The 18,613-nt window shown below is 41.7% G+C and overlaps 1 protein-coding gene across 1 annotated transcript; it reads right to left on the reverse strand.

Moving 5' to 3' along the window:
• Positions 1–5,877: 5,877 nt before the first annotated feature.
• Positions 5,878–17,778, reverse strand: mmp14b (matrix metallopeptidase 14b (membrane-inserted)). The gene is made up of 10 exons (XM_034888047.1): positions 17,184–17,778; positions 10,960–11,108; positions 10,712–10,834; positions 10,169–10,476; positions 9,245–9,406; positions 8,862–9,013; positions 8,643–8,781; positions 8,377–8,527; positions 7,349–7,464; positions 5,878–7,244 (listed from the first exon to the last, which is right to left on the reverse strand). Exons 1-10 carry the CDS (start codon positions 17,271–17,273, stop codon positions 6,802–6,804), a joined length of 1,833 nt encoding a protein of 610 aa, XP_034743938.1. The 5' UTR covers positions 17,274–17,778; the 3' UTR covers positions 5,878–6,801.
• Between the last annotated feature and the right edge of the window lie 835 nt (positions 17,779–18,613).

Here is an 18,613-nt window from a genome sequence, read left to right on the forward strand (position 1 = left end):
GGGGGGGGGGAGAAAGTCATAGATACAGCATAATATCGCGATATTTTCTCTGGCATAACTGAATTGATACACAGACCCCACGCGTCAATCTTTTATAATATATGTGTTGGTCAGTTTATCTGCTTGACAATCCCATTTTGCAGCAAGAAAATTGAAGTGAGGAAAGATAACAAACAAATGTTCTTTTATTTGGTGATACAGATGTTGACAAAGGCTTCTTTTTGGGGACATAATTTGAAATTGCGAATAAGTTTAAATTGGGAAAAAGGCAATAAATTGCAGTGTATTGCTGAATGTTGCAATTTGTTTAAAATTGCAATAATATTGTACTGTGACATAAGTATCATGATGATAATGTATTGTCCGACCTTGTGATTCCCCCCCCCCCCCCCCCCCCCCCCCCCCCCCCCCCCTACTGAGAAACCATTAATAGTGGCCACAATTTATTTGCATTGACTCTACCCAGATTTGATGTCATCCCACAAAACGATGGCCTACACCTCACGGTACAGTTGACGAAGTGCAATTTGTTCCTGTTTATTTGCAGATGAAAGGATTCAGTGAGCATTGCATTAAAGATTATGTCACAGCAGTTTTACGTGGTGGCAATACGCTGTGGGGGTTCCCTCTGCAGTGGAAAACGAAATAGAGAAAATGACCTAGTCCCAAAAGTGAGTCGAGTCAAGCTGAACTATGCATTGGAAATAAGGCAAAACTTGATCTATCTGCCATCCGATGCTCAGCTGGTAGCATACAGTGGGTTTATCAAAGCTTTTTTGCCAATAACAAATGCCTGCTGCAACTGGAAATGATGTTGAGAGTGGTGAGAGGAATGCTAATGAAACGGAGTGTAAGTTCCCATTTGCCCGTGGTAAATGCACTGTAGGAAGTCTTAGAACAAACCTGAAGACTAGCTGAACCTTACAGGATAAACAACACATAAAGGTTGTTTCCACCAACTTGCACAGATTTCTTTTGTCCTTGACAGTCAGGAAGGAGCATAAACCTGACAATTTAAAACAAACATATTTAAGAAATCTTGATGGGCAGCGACTTGATAAGAAGATTTAAGATTAGACTTTTTACACATCTTACAGTATGGTTTTGACTGTCAACACCATTGAACCTAGACTGGAACAGCCCAAACCATGCCTAAATCATATTAATAATCATCTCAGTCACAATGTGTGTCCTTGTCTCTACGGGAAGTGACTAAATCCATTCAAAAACCTCAAAACAGCAACACCTGAGCAGTCTCTCCATGGAAAACTAACCCAACCAAAGATAACCCGACTCCAGGCACTACTTGGAAGTATTTCAATGTGCTAATTTCACATTGTGAATACTGAAGTTTTGAAAAATTCAACATGCGAAACCGCCTACTTCCACTTTAACCCAGGATTCTCTGAGTTCAGCCCATGACCAGGAAGGCCAGTCTTGGTCTTCTACAGAACCACTAGTGACAGCTGGAGGACCACAGCAGACCACCTGTCTGGTGGCGAGCTCAGGTCAGTGGTAAAGGCCTCTCCAAAACAATATGTTTTCGCTTTGCAAGCAGTCTGTCTACCCCTCCCCCCCCCAACCTCCTCCTCTTCCGCCCCTCGGTTTAACCACATATGTCTTTGTGTCCAGCACTGTTAGAGACCCTCTGAGCTCAACTTTCAAAGGCAACCTCTGATGCAGCTTTTCTGATCTCTGCATGTCTCACTGACTTTCCTCTCCCTCTCCTATGGCTTGAAGTTTTCTTTCTCTCTGTGTCCTATTCACCCAAGGTTTCCCTTACACTCCCTCTATATGCATACATGCTCTTATAGATTTCCTTTTTATTTTTGACTGTAAGGAAGCTGGCTTCTGTCATGAAAACACGTGAAAAGAATTTGGAGCGATGATGAAAGAGTGATATCTTGACGATCAATCTTACCACTCTTTAAAGTTTAAATTTCCCTTAATACATACACACCCTTCCCCCTCTCCTTTCAGTCCTCCCTCCTTTATTGTGATGACATGTATGTGCTTATGGAAACCAGATGTTCCTTGTTGCAACTGAAGAGGCGAGAGGGAGAAAAACCAAGCATGAGGTTGTATGATACTTCATTAACAGACTGCAGGAGATGTTGGGAGGGGGAGTCTTGCTGCTTCTTTCTTGTGGTCTTGAGAGTTCAGAGTCAGACTGACTGTATATATAAGTAGACGCTAGATGAAACTATCCTGACCAGGCCCTCCGCGAAGCAGGGGGGTTTCCTTGTGCATATGGCTGGGTCAGGGCAAGGGTAGCTGGAGAGCCTGAATCAGCATCTCCTGTGATGGATATGTTTTTCTACAGGGCTTGGGAAACCACGCTGTATGAGACAAGACAAAAAAAAAAAAGCAACCTAAAGAAGTTGAAATGTTGATTGTTTAACTTCCTTGCACCTGTAATTCGTTTCGCCCACACAATACCTCCCTCCGACATTTAAAAGAGACGGCTCCCACTGCACCACACCCAATCCAAAGCGCAGACATTGTGACGGAATAACAAAGGCAGGCACGCAGCTTTGAACTGATAGCATTAAGCAGATTCAGCACTCGGGGCAGACGCTGGCAAAACTCCACGGCTAGGAAATCTAATTAATCAGTTGGTGAAATATCTGAAAAAAAGAATTTGGGACATCTGGGGCCCACAAAAAAAGTTATGTTGATCTAATAGGGAAAGTTATTTCCAGGCATAGCTCTGTGTACTGTAGCTAAATGGAATAATAAAATGCAGACACAACGGAAAAAGTATTGGGTATTGATCCCTCTCTTTCACTGGCAGTGCACACCACAAATAAAGTGTGTGTGTGTGAGTGAGAGAGAGAGAGAGAGAGAAATAGAGACTAACACAAGTGTGGGATTGCAGCAGCTCCCCTCTATGAACCACTCTTGCACCCTTCCTAAGTCTTTAAAACAATGAATGAAAGAAACACTTGAATAGAGAGTTAAATTCCCAGAGGCACGATTGACCCCTGCACAGCATGTTATAGATAGGGGGGAATGCACAGGTGTACTTCATAAATTTGATGATAGTCATTTATGTCATCAGTTATTAGTGCACGCCTGCTCAATGGGACACTTAAATGGAAATTGAGCAAACTAAGCATTAGTGGTTACACCTGTGCTTTTCCTGCCATGACACGTCAGATTATCTGCTGTGAAAAAGGTCTATAATCGTTCTAGTTAGTCATCCTGTATTCGTTGCTGTATTGGGTCAGCATATCATAGCGATCTGTGTGATGTCATATGGACACCACAGATGTTCAAATCAGTCTGAGCTCATGCTAATGTCAGCGTGCTAATGTTTAGCAGGAATAATGTTTATAATGTTCATTGTCTTAGTTTAGCTAGTACAGCTGAGGCTGGTGGGATGTCATTAGTTTTGCATGAATAGTTAAGATTGTTACAATTGTTCCTCCAATAAACATGAGTGTTGGTACCTAATTTCAAGACGGGGGTTGTGTGTGTGAGACAAAGACTCTGGAGAGAAACCCCCCTGTTCCTGTTTGTTGTCTTCTCGTAGTAGTGCAGGATGTGGCAGAGCTTTAACTGATTATAATGAAAACCATGTGTAACCTAAATACTCACTAGAAATGCGCCGTTCCACCATCCCACATCCTTGTTGCCAGGCAGAGTGTAACACTAACCATTCTCTGTTAATCAGTCAGTCTCATTTAATGGGAAAGTTACTCAGTCTTCTCTGTGAGGTTGGTCCTGCAATTACATTACAGTATGATGTTCGGGTTGGCTATTAGGACGCATAATAGCCAAGAGCAGGACTTCCCCTATTTGGAAGTTTCCATTCATCAGCCTGCAGGCTATCCACATGCCAACTGAAACAGGCACAGGAAGTGTCCAGCACAGAGACAGGAACATAAAAGGAGCTTGATAAATTCTGCTGAGTAGAGTTCAATTTAAACAGGGTTTAACAGATTAGTGGATGTAATGTGAGGCATTTGGCATGGAGAATGGATTGAGGAGTTTATGTTTGTTAATCAGCTTTTGTGGAAAGTGGACAGTAGCACTGGAATGAAGACTAGAAATTCTCTTTTCATTTATGTGAGAGCCAGAGGAGTGGAGGTGGGTGGAAGAGTGCGGGGCAGTGTGGTCTGGTCTTTTGTTGGGCTTTGTGAAAAAGGAGTGAGTCATTTCGCAGACAGTGAAAAAAAAGCTCTCCAGTTACACAGAGAGAAGAGAAGAGAGAGAGAATGTTGGGAAGAATTATGCTGAGGCAAATCTTTTCTTCCCTCTGCAGAATCAGCTGGGGAAGACAGAAAACATCAAATAGTGACCTACAGCTAAGAGACTGACATGTGTGCAGGCCACTGAGTGGATTTGAGCCGGAAAAACATGCATGAATAAAGCAGCACATTGAAACTAGCCGAGAAAGAAAACCCCCGAAACACATGATTCTTTCTTTACATAGTGTATATTGTGACTGTCATGTAGTCCAAAAAGCCAGTTAAACAGATACACACCAACTCCCATCCCCATACTGCTGCTTCCTGCTGTGTGTCTGGCCTACATGATGCAGTTGGAATTCCAGATGTTGCTCATGGAATTTTGCTCCATCTCTGGCATCCAAATGGGACTTAACCCTCCTCACTCCCCCTCATCTCCTCACTCCATTCTCCCCCCACAAAGAGCCTCGTGACTTCTCTCCCCAGTCCCGGCTCTTCAAAACACTGCAGCAAAGTGGAGACAAATGGGCGCCCTCAATCTTTTCGGCACAATAGGAAAATACCTCATCATTTTCATTGCATAAAGCTCCACCGTTTTAATAAAAAACATATCATAGAAGCGCTGACCCACACTCACGCTGTCTCTTGCAGTCAGTCATCTTTACACTAAGTCTAATAGCTGCAGGGTAGTTGTTCATTATTGGGATTGTTAATTGAGGGGAGATGCCTAGGTTTGCTGTTTGAGCTTTTATTGACTCATGGTGAATGGGAGTGTGCATACACACAGTGCATGATGCACATATAAAGGCATTTATAGGTGCAAAACATGCATGAGAGCATGTTTGTATTGCTATCCTTGTGAGGACCTGCATTGACCACATTCCCTCTATAAGCTCATTATAAAAAAGTTAAACCTCTCCACTGCTTATCAAACCTTAACTCCAAACACATTTGAAGTTGTATAATGTACGATTTTTCTTATCTTCCTACTCTTTTGAAGGATTTTAGGTCTTGGAAACACAAGAACACCCCCTCCCCCCCTCTCTCTTTTTAAATGTATAGCTGAGATATGTTTACCTGCTGTCATACAACAGCCTTACACAATCCTCTTCATCCCTGTTTCTACTTAAGCTTTGGATCCAGGCCGCGTTTTCCGACCCAGTTTCTGGCCTGCCAGTTTCCGAGCCCCAGTATGCGCAGAGCAGTGCAGTTGGGGAGCAAGAAACCTGGAGGTCCAGGAGGACTGGAGAAGACCAGACGGATGAGCGATGTGACCGAAATGAGAGGTAAAGGCAAAGAGTCCAGGTAAGAGCTGGATTATATGACAGCAATCAGACCTATGTGAAGATATGACTGCATTAAAGGGAGTGAGTGGCTCCAGTTCAGCTTCAAGCAGTTAAAAAAAAAAGTGGCACAAAGGGAGAAAGATTATGTAATTATGTAATTTCTCATTTACTAAGTGAAAATCAAAGCACAGAAAGCCTTTTGAAATTACTTTATTTTGTAAGAAAAGCTTAAAAATATAAGTAAGAACACACACAATGTCTTCTTGAATAAACTAGATAATTATCAGTATCACTATCACTAGCATCATTATCATTGTTGTTAAACTACCTATAACCCCTGACTAGTAATGTAGCACCATGTTTTGAAAACTGTAAACAAGTACAATGACAAAAAGGAGTCATTTTCAGATCTTCAATTTATTTTCATTTGAGATGGATTCAAGGTAAAAAAAAAAAAAAAAATAGAACAATCAAGTTTCAAGAATACATAACCCCCTTCCCTTTTCACTATCCCCACACATATAAAATTAAGGCCACTTTCAAAACTGTATGTCACTGTCCAGCAGGACTTTTTAATGACAATGTACAAAAACATTCTTTACACGTAGGACAACAACAATAATAGTATTAGTCATAATAATAATGAAAACATCATTTATAATAATACTCTGCACTAAAGACATTGATATAAAAAAGGAAACTACACAGTCATATTTACTGCTTTACTCCGATACGAGTGTATCTCATGCTTTATAAGGACTTCAGATAATGTTTGGTTTCCCTTTCTACTCCACACTGGCTCGGACATGTTACTTTACTGGAAGAAACATAATGAATATGCCACTGTGGTTTCCAAATATGTGTGCTTATGCGAGTGTGTGCAAGTTAACAAGGGGGACGAACGATCAAACCCGCTTTTTAATTACTCAAAGGGACATGCTTGAATGGGCGTCATGGATATGCAGGTTCAAAGTGGAAATTCACAAGGACACAAACACTGACCACTGACAAAAAATAAAAATAAGACTTTGAAAAAGGCTAAAACAAACAGCAATGAGCTGGCGTCAGTTACCACGAGGAGGGAGGCAGAGTAAGAAGGGAGAGAAAAAAAGTGGAAGAATGGAGTGGTTGAGAGATAGAGCAAAAGGAATGTGGCAGTGGTACGAGTACTTAAAAATGCAAATCTGGTGCTTTTCCTTCTGCTATTTCTCCAGTTGTATCGCTTCTGCTCTCATTATTTCTGTTCAACATTTCCTTCCACTTTTTTTCTCTTTATCTCCCTGTCTTTCCCTAGTCTCTCTCTCCCTCCCTTCCTCCTCCGTCTACACCTTGTCCAGTAGAGATCGTTTGCAGTAGAGGAGTCGGCGCGGGGTACCGTACTGACGGAAAAACACCAAGGCAGCCAGCGTCAAAATCACACACACTAACAGGAACAGTGGCAACACCACCACCGCTGCTCCAGTGCCACCACCTACACCTTCCTCCTCTTCCACTTCAATAATGATCACCTCCTTATCCTTCTCTGGCTCCTTCTCCCTCTCTCTTTCCCTCTCTCTATCTGTAGTTCTGTCCTTATCCTCCCGCTCCTTGTCCTTCTCCCTCTCCTTGTCCTTGTCGTGTCCACCTCTCCCTCCGTCCGTCTTGGGGTCTTCGTTAGGGCAGCCCATCCAGTCACGAAGAGCTGATTTGGGGTAACCCGGCTCCACACGCATCATCTGGTTGTTGAACTTCCAGTACTTGTTGGCTTTGTAGAAGTAGGTGTGCGCTGAGGGATTGAAGATAGAAATGTGAGAAACAAACTTGAACAGGAAGGAAAAACTAATTATACGTGCATTGGTTCATTTGTGATATCATACACACCACCATTACCTTGATCTTTGCTCATGAAGGCTGCCTTGATGTTCTCAGGCACCCCTTGCCACGTACTAATAGATTTGGGATAGCCATCATCAACGCTTTGTGTGTCTTCATTGAAACGGTAGTATCTATATAAAGAATAAGAAAGGAAAGATTAAGTGAGGAACTGCAATGGTGAGTTTAAGGTAAAAAATAGACTTAGGATAGGAATTTATTAATTAAGGTGTTAATTAACTTGAGACTTGTTTTGACAGTCTTGGGGCTTGATTTAGACTAGCCCTATATGACCTAAGACTTGAAATTACTGGAGGCTTGGCTTTTCTTTGACCTAAAGAACTTTTCTAAAAGACGAGAGACTTGACTTGGAGTTGGCTTAAATGACTTGAGACCTGACCCGGACTTGCCCTTAAGGACTTCAGATATGACTTGAGTCTGTCAAAAAATTACACCTCACTTGGACTTTTCTTGAATATCATGAGACTTGACTTGTTCCTGAACCCCAACACTTGAAAATTCACTTAGGTTTGTGTGTTACTTGTGAACTAAACTATACTACCAGGCAGGTCCCAAAATGAATGTTTTCTGCAGACATTCTACTGATGGATTGATGTTGACTCTTCCAACTGCCAGACTTGACCTGCACTGTAATCACTGATTGGTCAGCCACATTTTACCCAGCTGTTTTATAACCATTTCTGTTGTATAAATATGGGAAACCTTAGCCAGCTTTAAAGTTCCTCAAGTTTTTTTTTAAATGTTTAAATGATGTAATTTGTAATTAAGCATGTTAAACTGACTTCACGTTTGGACCTTATATGGTCAACATTCAAACATATCTTGGTGTGGTGGTGACAAATAGATTTTTCTTGGATTCAGTAGTTTATGCAGTAAACCTACTTACTAAACTAAACACTCAACAGTAGAGTTTTATGGTGGGATATGCCACACACACACACACACACACACACACACACACACACACACACACACACACACACACACACACACACACAAACACACGCACAAGGAAGATGACTAACTTGTTTGCTCTGAAGTAGAATGTCTGTCCAGTGGGAGTGTAAAAGAGAGCAGCGTCTAGTCGATCTTTGGGAAGCCCAGTGCCCATTTCCTTCAGACTCTTAGGGAAATCATGATCCAGAATTGATTCAGTGAACACCCAATACCTGTCACCTGGGCAGAAAGAAGACGTCTAAGATAACTACAAGAATTTTGCCTGTTTTATGATGACTGCTTTTAATAGGGAAATGTTGTAAATATTTTGTCGACACACTGAAGCAAGACTTACCTTTAAAGAAAACAAATTTCCCATCTTCCCTTTCAAAAGCGGCAGAGATATGAGTGGGCAAGCCCCTCCAAAAGTGACCAATCGGCATGGGATATCCATCTAAAACATGGTTGTTGCGTACCCTCCAGAACCATTTTTCCTGAAAGAGAAAAAAGATTTATAACTAGCCTGCTGGACAAACGGACATATCTAAAGTCCAACAAGGTTGCGTGAGTTTACCTTGAACACAAACATCTCTCCTCTGAGGATGGCGATGGTGTCGAAGTGTCCGTCACAGATGTTGGGGCCAAAGCGAGGCTTTTCTGGTGAATATGTGGGCTCAGGGTTGTGGTTCGGAATGCGGGGTGTTACATGGGGACCTGATCCAGACCCTTTGTGAACAAAGACATGTGAAAATGATTTTCATAGAGCTAATCTCAACCTTTACACATCATCTAATGCTGGTCCTGTTAGACCAAATTAAATTTAATGATTCCCCCATGAAAAAATAGACAACCCTAAACCCCTAACCATATATTTCTACAGATTTCTGGTGATGTATCACCTAAGTTAAGAAACTCTGTTTTGATAGTGATTTGAAAAGTGAACTGTCTATAACGCACCATAAAGTTGTTGTATGCCTCTGCGATCATCGTCAGGAAGTACAAAGTTCTCGGTGTCCATCCACTGGTAGAAGGGTGCCATGATGGCTGAAGGGTCAGTGGAGTGCTCCAGACCCAGAGCATGGCCCAGTTCATGGACGGCAACCAGGAAAATATCATTGCCTGAAACGGTTTCAACACCAAAACCCATTTAAGTATTTTGAAATAATTGAAAGTAAAGTAGAAGACGTGAAATAGCAGGAGTTTGCTCTTATGCTGATGAGACAATGATTACTAAAGGAGGAGTAATTATGTCTGTTTCCTCATTTTTAAGTGACTTAAATGCATCACATCAGTAAAGTAAAGATAAGATGATCTGCAGGTCATAAGAAGATGGGTCACACTTAAACAGCTGACAAAGATGTGTGTCTGCTCTACTCAAGAAATAAACACTTTTCCACTTCTGCAGTATCAACACAGCCCAGGGCATTAAACTCCTCAACTGTAGTGACACATGCATGGACCTGTTACTGCTTGTGTTTTGCCCACAACTGCTAAATTAAGACTCCTTATTCCCACCATACAAAGTAACTCCCATCACTTGTGTCATCAAGTTTTGGGAAGTCTCACGCCAGATCTATCTCCACAGCACTGTCAGCACTGGAATATGGTCTGCCTACACTGCTTATCTAAAGTATTCTGGGATATGGAAAAAAAGAAAAGATTTTGGCTTAATTTTATTTCTTTGAACTAATCACAACCGTGCTAGGTGGCGCAAAGCCTCGGATGCAGCAACGGTGCCCTTGCAAAATAGAATACAAAAGATAGCCTTATCCCAGCAATGTACATCCGTTTAACAAGGCTAGGTTTAGGGTAATCACTATAGACAAAAAATCACTAATTTATCAAAGTGTCAGTTTCAACATAGATTCAACAGAGCCTCACCTGTAAGATCCTTGTTTCCAATAGTCCATGGCTCAGCTGCATCAAAGTGGGTGTCCCCACCAATGCCATTACCAGGGAAATAGGCGTGTGCCAGGAAGCCCCCCTCGCCATCAAACGGGCTGCTGTCACCATGGAAACCCTCCGCGAAGAAGAGCATTATGTCAGCAAACTCCTCCACTTTGTCCCGTATGTAGCTGTAGGGAATTTCCCTGAAACGAAGCGGGCTGACGCTCTCCCACACCTTGAAGGCCTTCTTGATGGCCTCGTGGGTCTCATACTCACCCACCTTAGGGGTGTAGTTCTGTATACTGAAGAATGGGTAGATTGTGTGTGTGAGGGGGGAGAGTGAGAAAGGTAAGACATTTTGTTATTTCCTTTTTATAGCTAAACCATTTTAGTTGCCCAATTGTCACCTCATCAGTTTGGGTTTTCTTAAATTGGTTCATTGGTTACAAAGATGAAATTAAGCAACAAAACTCAGCGTGTGAAATAGCTTGAATGGTTCAACCATGTCTTTGCAGATGTGAAGCATTGCTGACTTACGAGAAAGTGATTTCATTCTTGTTCCACTTCAGACCCTGGGTGGCGTATCGCTTCCTCCTCAGGTTGCTCTTCATTTCGGAACCAAACTTATCTGGTACGCCACACCGGGGTCGCTTCATGGCCCTGCCAAAGACAAGACATTTTCCACTCAAAACACTTTTTTAAATTTGAAAATTGACCTGTAGGTGACCCTGTTTGGAGGCAGTACTTTTTTTACATGTAAAATAAAGCTGTTTGAAGGTGCTCACTCAATCGTGTTGGTGTCAAAGCTGCCAGTGACGGTGAGGCCGTAGAACCTCTGCATAGCGGCGACGGCGGAGGAGACGGAGTGAGGGGAGCGGAGTGCGTGGGTCCTCATATCCCCCGGGGGCAGATAACCATACTGCTGCAGCCATGACTTTGAGGCAAAACAAAACGGAGACGGCAGTGTGAGAAACCAAGGAAACTTCAGCCTCAGGAGAAATAAAAAGGTTAAATTAAAAACAGACACATAAACAAGTCATATCTCACCCGACTTTTGTTGTTTAACAAAGCTGAAAAAGGTAAAGGAACTACTTGTTTTGATGTTGATCATGAGTAACAGGGACTAAAAGTTCAAGATGTTTTCCAATGTGCCTGGAGCAACAACACATTCCTCACTGACCGTGAAAATAAGTTCTTGAGTAACATCTTTCTGTGTTATGATATCTGGATATTTGGACAGTCGGAGCAACATGATTTCAGCACCTGACATGTCTCCATTTAATGACTAAACCCAAAAGCTATTCAACCATCAACATGCAGCTCTCCACTGAAGCCCATATTTAACTGAATCTAAGGTCAACATTAAAGAATACTTCCAAGCATTTTAAGCCCAAAGAAGCTTCAAACAAAAACAGCTCGGGTTTCAACAAAATAAAACGAGACAGAAACTGCACAAGGAAGTCCCCCTCAAAGAGTTAAAGATTAACTTCAGTTTCTACATTGAAGTTATTCTGCAGCTATTTCAGTGCAGATTGCAACACTTATAACTCATCCCTGCTGTTGAGTTTGAAGAAAATGAAGAAAATATTAGTTTGAAGCTCTTTAAGCAATTATTATGATACTGAAGAGTTCTTCAGGCCTGCAGTCCCTTGGTCTCAACTGGGCTTGACCTTACTTTCCCCTGGAAATCCATTTCACTGCGGTGCTGGTTTGACATCTGGACTCGTGCCAGCGGCTTCGCTCCGCACCTCTCCCACTCAGCTTCTCCTAAACTCTTTCCCTCTCAAGCTGGAGCCGAAAAATAACACTGAAGCTTTTGTGAGCGCAGTGAAAACTGAGCTCACTTTGGTATTCTGTTGTACACAGTCACATTTGTGAGCTTGTAATGTACTTTTAGGATGTGTTTGATTTTTTTCCTCGCACGCAAGGGCTTGATATAACTTCATTTGATCTGTTTGGCATAGTTCTCATTCAAAACCTTAGGTGTAGTGAGTGTTTGTGCAATGAAAGGGATTGAAAAGAAAGAAGAGAAAAGGATAGGGAGTGTCCCAGGGTGAGACTCAGGCCTTGGGCAACCTCAACCGATGTCTCGAGTCGAGCAGCAGCGTCAGTCAGTAATTTGACTGGGAATTTCTTCCTTTGCGCATCCAAACCTCAAAGTCAAACTCTTCCCCCTACGTCCATGTCTCTCTCTTCGCTTTATCACTCCACCCCTTCTCCTCTCTTCTCCCTCATCCCTCTTATGGAAAACCCAGACTTGAGTTTAAATACTTATGCTTAACAACCACACCCAGAGCCCTTCAATTATTAGTGTGGAGCCCATCTGCTGTTAATGATTGCTAAGTAAAATGGAGGCAAAACATGTTTAACTGCCTTGTTACGGCATTTTCCCCCTGATATGTACAGTGCAATGCAAATGTTTGCAAGTAGTGCTGACAGATCATCTGAATATGTGCTCAGGTCTGTATGTTTATATTTACATGACTCTACTTGCATGAGTTTGGGCAGGAGGGAATGGGCAGAATGGCATTTTGGATGCCCTTGAAAGTCTAATCTCTCCCTCTCTGTTTGTCCTCGAGAGGCATGGAGGTCTCAGTATTTAGACTTTACCCCTGAATGAGCCCTTTTCTGGGTCTGACTCACCCATGGAGCACCAGTGGACACATAAAGACTCACTGTTTTCCACTGTTCTAGCACAGCCGATAAGCGGGAAAGTTGAACAGAAACTTTAGCATCTTACTTCACTGTGAATATAAGAAAAATGGTTGATTTGACTGTGCTAGAAACCTTATTCTTCTCTTTTACACATTTACTTTCTTTTCTTTTGTACAAAACCCTAACTTTGCCTTCAGCTTAGTCAAAAGACTCCTGTTGAGTGACACCGAACACTTGTTTTTAACTTTTAGGCTTCCATGCCTCTTTCATGGGTCCCTCAGGTGACATGACAAAGTCCTATTCACGGTTGCACTCTGCTATTTTTGACCACACTAATGGGCTGAGAAACTAAAGCAGTAGCAGGAAGAGGAAAGGGTCACTATTTACAGTGGCGTAGGAGAGACAGCCCAAGCTAATACAGTCTTTTGATATAGAGCAGTGGTTCCCAACCTCTTTTGTCAGATATACCCACACAGCCTTGTCTGATGAATTGACAATGATATACAGTCTATGTTGACAATCCATAATGGCATATCTATTAATTATTATTGTTAAGTATTTATCCATTACTTTAAGCGAACTATTTCAACTGTTTATCCATTACTTTTGGCTAACTGTTTAATATTACTGTTTATTTGCTCGCTTGCTAACTGCTTTTCAGCCATCTTAAAACTTGATGTTCTGCTGATGCAACATGAGGAAGTGTTAAAATCACTCTTGAACCTTTGATTTCTACCAACGCACAGACATTAGAGCAGCATGGAGCAAAGGTACTTTTAGAAAGCCAAGTCCGGGATTTTGAGTTAAAGAGAGTAGCTCGCTCATATGCAGCGATGTTAGTTTATTGTTAATGAAAGATCCAAAAGAATCAAACAACGGTTGCTATGTATGTCAGGAGGCAGTGTGCTCGTTTTGCATAGGATGACAGAGTGAGAGGGAGGGATTGCATTTCAGAAAAGAAAGAAAGAAAGTCAGTTGTTCCGTTTGGTGAGGGCCAATGGAAAGAAACTTTGGTCAAAAGCGATGGGAGTCCAACCGAGGCATGCTGGGTATAGGCTACAGCACACACACAGCTCCTCATTACACATGCGTCCAGTCTGTCCAGAGAGCTGCAATATTACGTCAGATGTGTGCTCCCACTACACTTGCAACAGCTCATTATTGGCTTGTGATGGTGTGTATGAGGGAATTTGTGCGTGCCTAACCCCTCTGGCCAGGAGTTCCTCAAAACATATGTAGAAAGGTCTTTAGATGTATGTGTGTGTAAATCCACCAGCTGCTGTCTATTAAAACAACCTCTCTCTCTCTCTCTGCCAACAACAATGACACTCAATTACAAAGGAGTGGAATAACACTCATCTCTGCCATGTCATTTGAGCAATATGTCAGTCCCAGCCAGGCAAATCTTGATGGCACAAAAAAGCTTCCCCAGAATGTGGCTCATTGCTTGCTTCCTTAATGAACAGGAAATGAGGTAATGACTTTGCGTATTACCTTATTTCCTGTAACACCTCCATTCTTTCCTCAGGGAGGCTGCCCTCGGGCCACCCATTTGTGATCTTTAGGATGTGGCTTTGTCTGAAAAAACTATGCACCCTTCCTTCCTTCCTTCCTTCTTTTTTCTTCACTAAATGAATACTAAGACATCACAATTGGACTTATGTAAAGTTACCAGTTTAGCCATCTGAATTCTCTTACATCAATGCATAGATACATTTCTCCATACAGGATATGTGGGGGCATGACAGCTAAGATTTACATCCTGTCCTATTCAACTGGATAATTGCTCCATTTTCCCACTGTCTTTTCCCAGATTGCATCACTCCCATCCCCACAATGCCCTTCTTTCTAGTCATCAACAGCCTCCTTACTGTCCTCCCTGTTGTGCTTTCATCATCTCAATTCATGTCCATTTATCTTTCTCTGTAGTGAATGAGCTCAGCTTGTAACCATTTGTGTGTGCATGTGCATAAGAAAAAATCTGTGCACATATGACAGAATGTGTGTGTGTGTGTGTGTGTGTGTGTGTTTGTGTGTGTGTTTGTGTGCGTGTGTGTCACTCAGACAGGTGTTTGCTGACACACCAAGGTATTTTTAGCGGCGTAATGAAAAAAACCCGTCCATTTCCTGTCTCTACCACAGAACTCAGGAAATTACCTCTGCATCCTTACAACCCCCAACTGTTTATCTCACCAACACAGCCCAATGTATCAACACTTAACCACTCAGACATAATGTTAATATACAATCTACTCAATAGCGGAACTGTGCACTTATTATGGTGACTTGTGGGTTTGTGGAGGCATATGTGATCACAAAAATCCCCTTTTTGAATGGAGTAAATATAGTCACAGGATGCATAAAAACAGAAGACTCATTAAATGAAAATAAACTTATTGAACCAATGCGCTTTCCATGATGCTTCAGACCAAGCCTGACCATGCACTTTGGTGCAATCTGCCACAGAAACTTGATAGTCTTTGTACTTAAAGGCCAACCAGACCATAAAAATCACTTTGCCGCTAAAAGTTAACTTTTTCTTACGCAGACATTAGAGGTGCTCTGTTCATTTGGGTTACTACTTGTTAAATATTGATGTAGCTTTTTTTTGGTGGTGATGATACACAAAGATAAACTAAAAAAGAAAAGACTCCTTTATGTGACTCAACCTATTTCAAAAGTAGCAAATAACTTGTCCCTCATTCCCATGTTTAAGTTCCTACGTTCTATTAATTGATAGTAACTATTACACTCTTGCTGTATTCCACACAGATTAATTACAGGCAAAAAAAAGAAGTTAGACGTTGCTAGCTAGATAGCTGATCTCAATTAGAAAATACAAGCCTTTATTAGCCGTGTGTTAACAAATATTACTGATGGAAACAATCGTCTAATGGCATCAGAAAATGTAAAACTTTGATCGTTTGTTCTTTTAAACAATACAATTTAAATGTGATAGCAGGGTCCAATCATGAGTTTTGAATTGTGGTGCTGCACTAGCACAGCTGTTTACATTTTATTTACAGACTGTGCCTTTAAGTTGACAGCGTTATGTAGGTCAGTGGAGTTTTCTTCCACTAGTGCAGCTGGAATTATAATTCCATAGGCGGGATACAAGTGATGTTTGGCGCCAGTAACATACCAAAATCATTTAGGCCTCTCTCGCTCTCTCTCTCACACACACGCGCACACACGCACACGCACACTCACACACACACACACACACACACACACGCACACGCACACACACACGCACACACACACACACACACACACACACACGCACAAAAGCAGGTGTGTAGGGGTATCATAACAATGTTACTTCCTTCAACATTAACACATAACTTCCTGATGCTAGACTGCCTTAGGGGTTGGAGGACTACTCATGCTACCGATAGAATAAAACAAACCAGAACAGAGAAGATACATTTCATGACGTTATCACTGATCTCCAACACTACTTAGACCTGGTACTTCAGCAGAGTTTTGGAAGTCTTTACTGTACAGAATTAGAGTTCAAACTGTGGCTGTTTTTCCACAGCTGACCATGGCTGAAAGGCTGCAGAACCTCAGATGGTTAAACCCACCTCCCCCCGGTCCACTGATTTCAGGACAGATGTCAACAATTACATCTCCCCATCCCGCTGAATATAACTGCACCCACACCTCTCAATCCCCCCTCCCTCCTCCACTCCCACAAAAATTGCCTCTGTCTCTGCCCCGACCACAATACAAGCTCATGCATTTCTCCTCATTTGCTTTCCTGCTTTTGCCCTCTCAGCATTTCTCAGTGTTTTCACGAGCGCTATCATCATTATGGGCTGCTTCCTCTAACCCAGGGTCAAAGCCATTCCCATATCCCTGCACTAACAGGCAACTGATGAAAGTACTATTCATGGATACAAAGTTATAACAAAGCTTTATGGTAGTCATAAAAAAGACCATATTTTTATGCCTGTTTTTTGTCAATTCAGAAAATCTGTGATTTAAATTATTAGCAGGAAGGATCCTTCACTCTTACATATGGGGATGCATTAAATTTAATGTCACCTATCATTTAAACCCTTCTTTAACTCCTGAACCCTAAATGTGTTTCATTGTTTTATAGCTTTCTTTATCCTCTCTTTCTTACAAAATCAATTGTTTGACTCTATTCTTCTGCATTAGATTTACTAAACTACTTTTTAATTATCTATTTTGGATATATTTATCTTGCTTAATCCTCCATTACGCATTTATAGCCTACTTTATATCTGGCCTATTCCTCACTGGATTTATTTATCTAGCTTTATTCCTTTATTCAGAATTGGATCCACCTCTGCCTGTATTCCTCACTTCTGGATTTATTCCTCACCTCTGGATTGACCGTCGCTCCCTGTGCGCTCAGCTCCCACACCACCGCCAGCAACAGCAGTCGGACAAGCGATTTGAGCTCTGGTGCCATCACTTGTCTCTCCAAAATACAATACAAAATCGGACCGATCTTTCTGTAACAGTTTGCGCAATCTTCACTATTTGTCAAAACATTGTGAAAAAACGTATCCCATAAACGAAAACGGTGCAAACGAGATCGACTCGCAAAGCACAAAAAGAGTTCCCAGTTTGCGTCTCTTCGAATTTACTTGAGTTACCTTAACCACGAGAGGTATTTGTCCAGTCTGTGCATTCTTCTCGCGTTTTGGTGAGTTATGACCAAATTATCAGACGTTACTGTAAGCAGGAAGTTTGAAGGAGGGGGCTCTGGAGCTGCAGGCTGTGCGTATTTTATGTCCAAATTCTGCTTGCGCTTTGCTCCAGCTGTTGCAGCCAACTTTGTTTTCATGAAGCAGTCCTAATCTTGCTGTCCTCTCTTCTCTGTCCTTCAGTCGGCTTATTTTGATCCCCTCTCCTCTTCCCCTCTCTCACCGCTGCAGACGTGGTAGTTTGATACTCCCCGGAGAGCTTTAGCTGGAAAGTAGAGGGTTGTAAACCTCCCCCTCCTAAACCAGCCCGCCCCTCTGACATGGAGGGCTGGAATCAACTTGGTGACCTTCGCATTAGACCTGGCACGGTTTGCTATTACCCTTAGGCTGTGATTAAATGCATTAATGCTCCTTAAAAACCACGAAGCTGTTATCGTTTACAGAGAAGAGAGTGCAAACATTGAGCCGAACAACACATTCGTCAACAAATTATGCAGCCAAAAAGTATGGAACACAATACACTTATTTTCAAGATGTGACAAATTTTAGGTTTATTTATCAACTTTCATATGCTCCGATGAACAGAAATATTATTGTTCAATTAACCAATTTGTTAATACTTTCTGCCATCTTGTATACTTTTTATCCTTCTTTCCAAGCCAAGGCAATAACCAACAATTGTTAAACTATTATTTCCATTGTGTTATAGCCTAAGTAGTGACTGATTAATTAACGTAATATACTTTACACTTAACAGAATGATTACACTGTTTCTTAATGAGTGCTGTTCAAAAAGGCCCTAACATACTGTCTATAATATGCAGCATCACACTCTTTAAAAAGGGGAATTGCGCCCTCTAATGCACACCTTGCACACATATGCGCAAAAATAACATGTCAGATTACCTCCTATACATCCATGCATTACACTGACCTTTGCCTTGCGTGCTGCTTTTTGCTTTATTTAAGGGGAAAATCTTTGTTTAATGTGTTTGTAAAGACAATGTTTCAGATCATAACTGCAAATTGTGTTTAGTGACATGCATGTGGTAGCACTCATTTGTTCATGATTATGGTATAATAATAATAATAATAATAATAA

The sequence above is a fragment of the Etheostoma cragini genome, chromosome 12 (assembly GCF_013103735.1).
Source record: "Etheostoma cragini isolate CJK2018 chromosome 12, CSU_Ecrag_1.0, whole genome shotgun sequence".
Lineage (NCBI taxonomy): Eukaryota > Metazoa > Chordata > Actinopteri > Perciformes > Percidae > Etheostoma > Etheostoma cragini.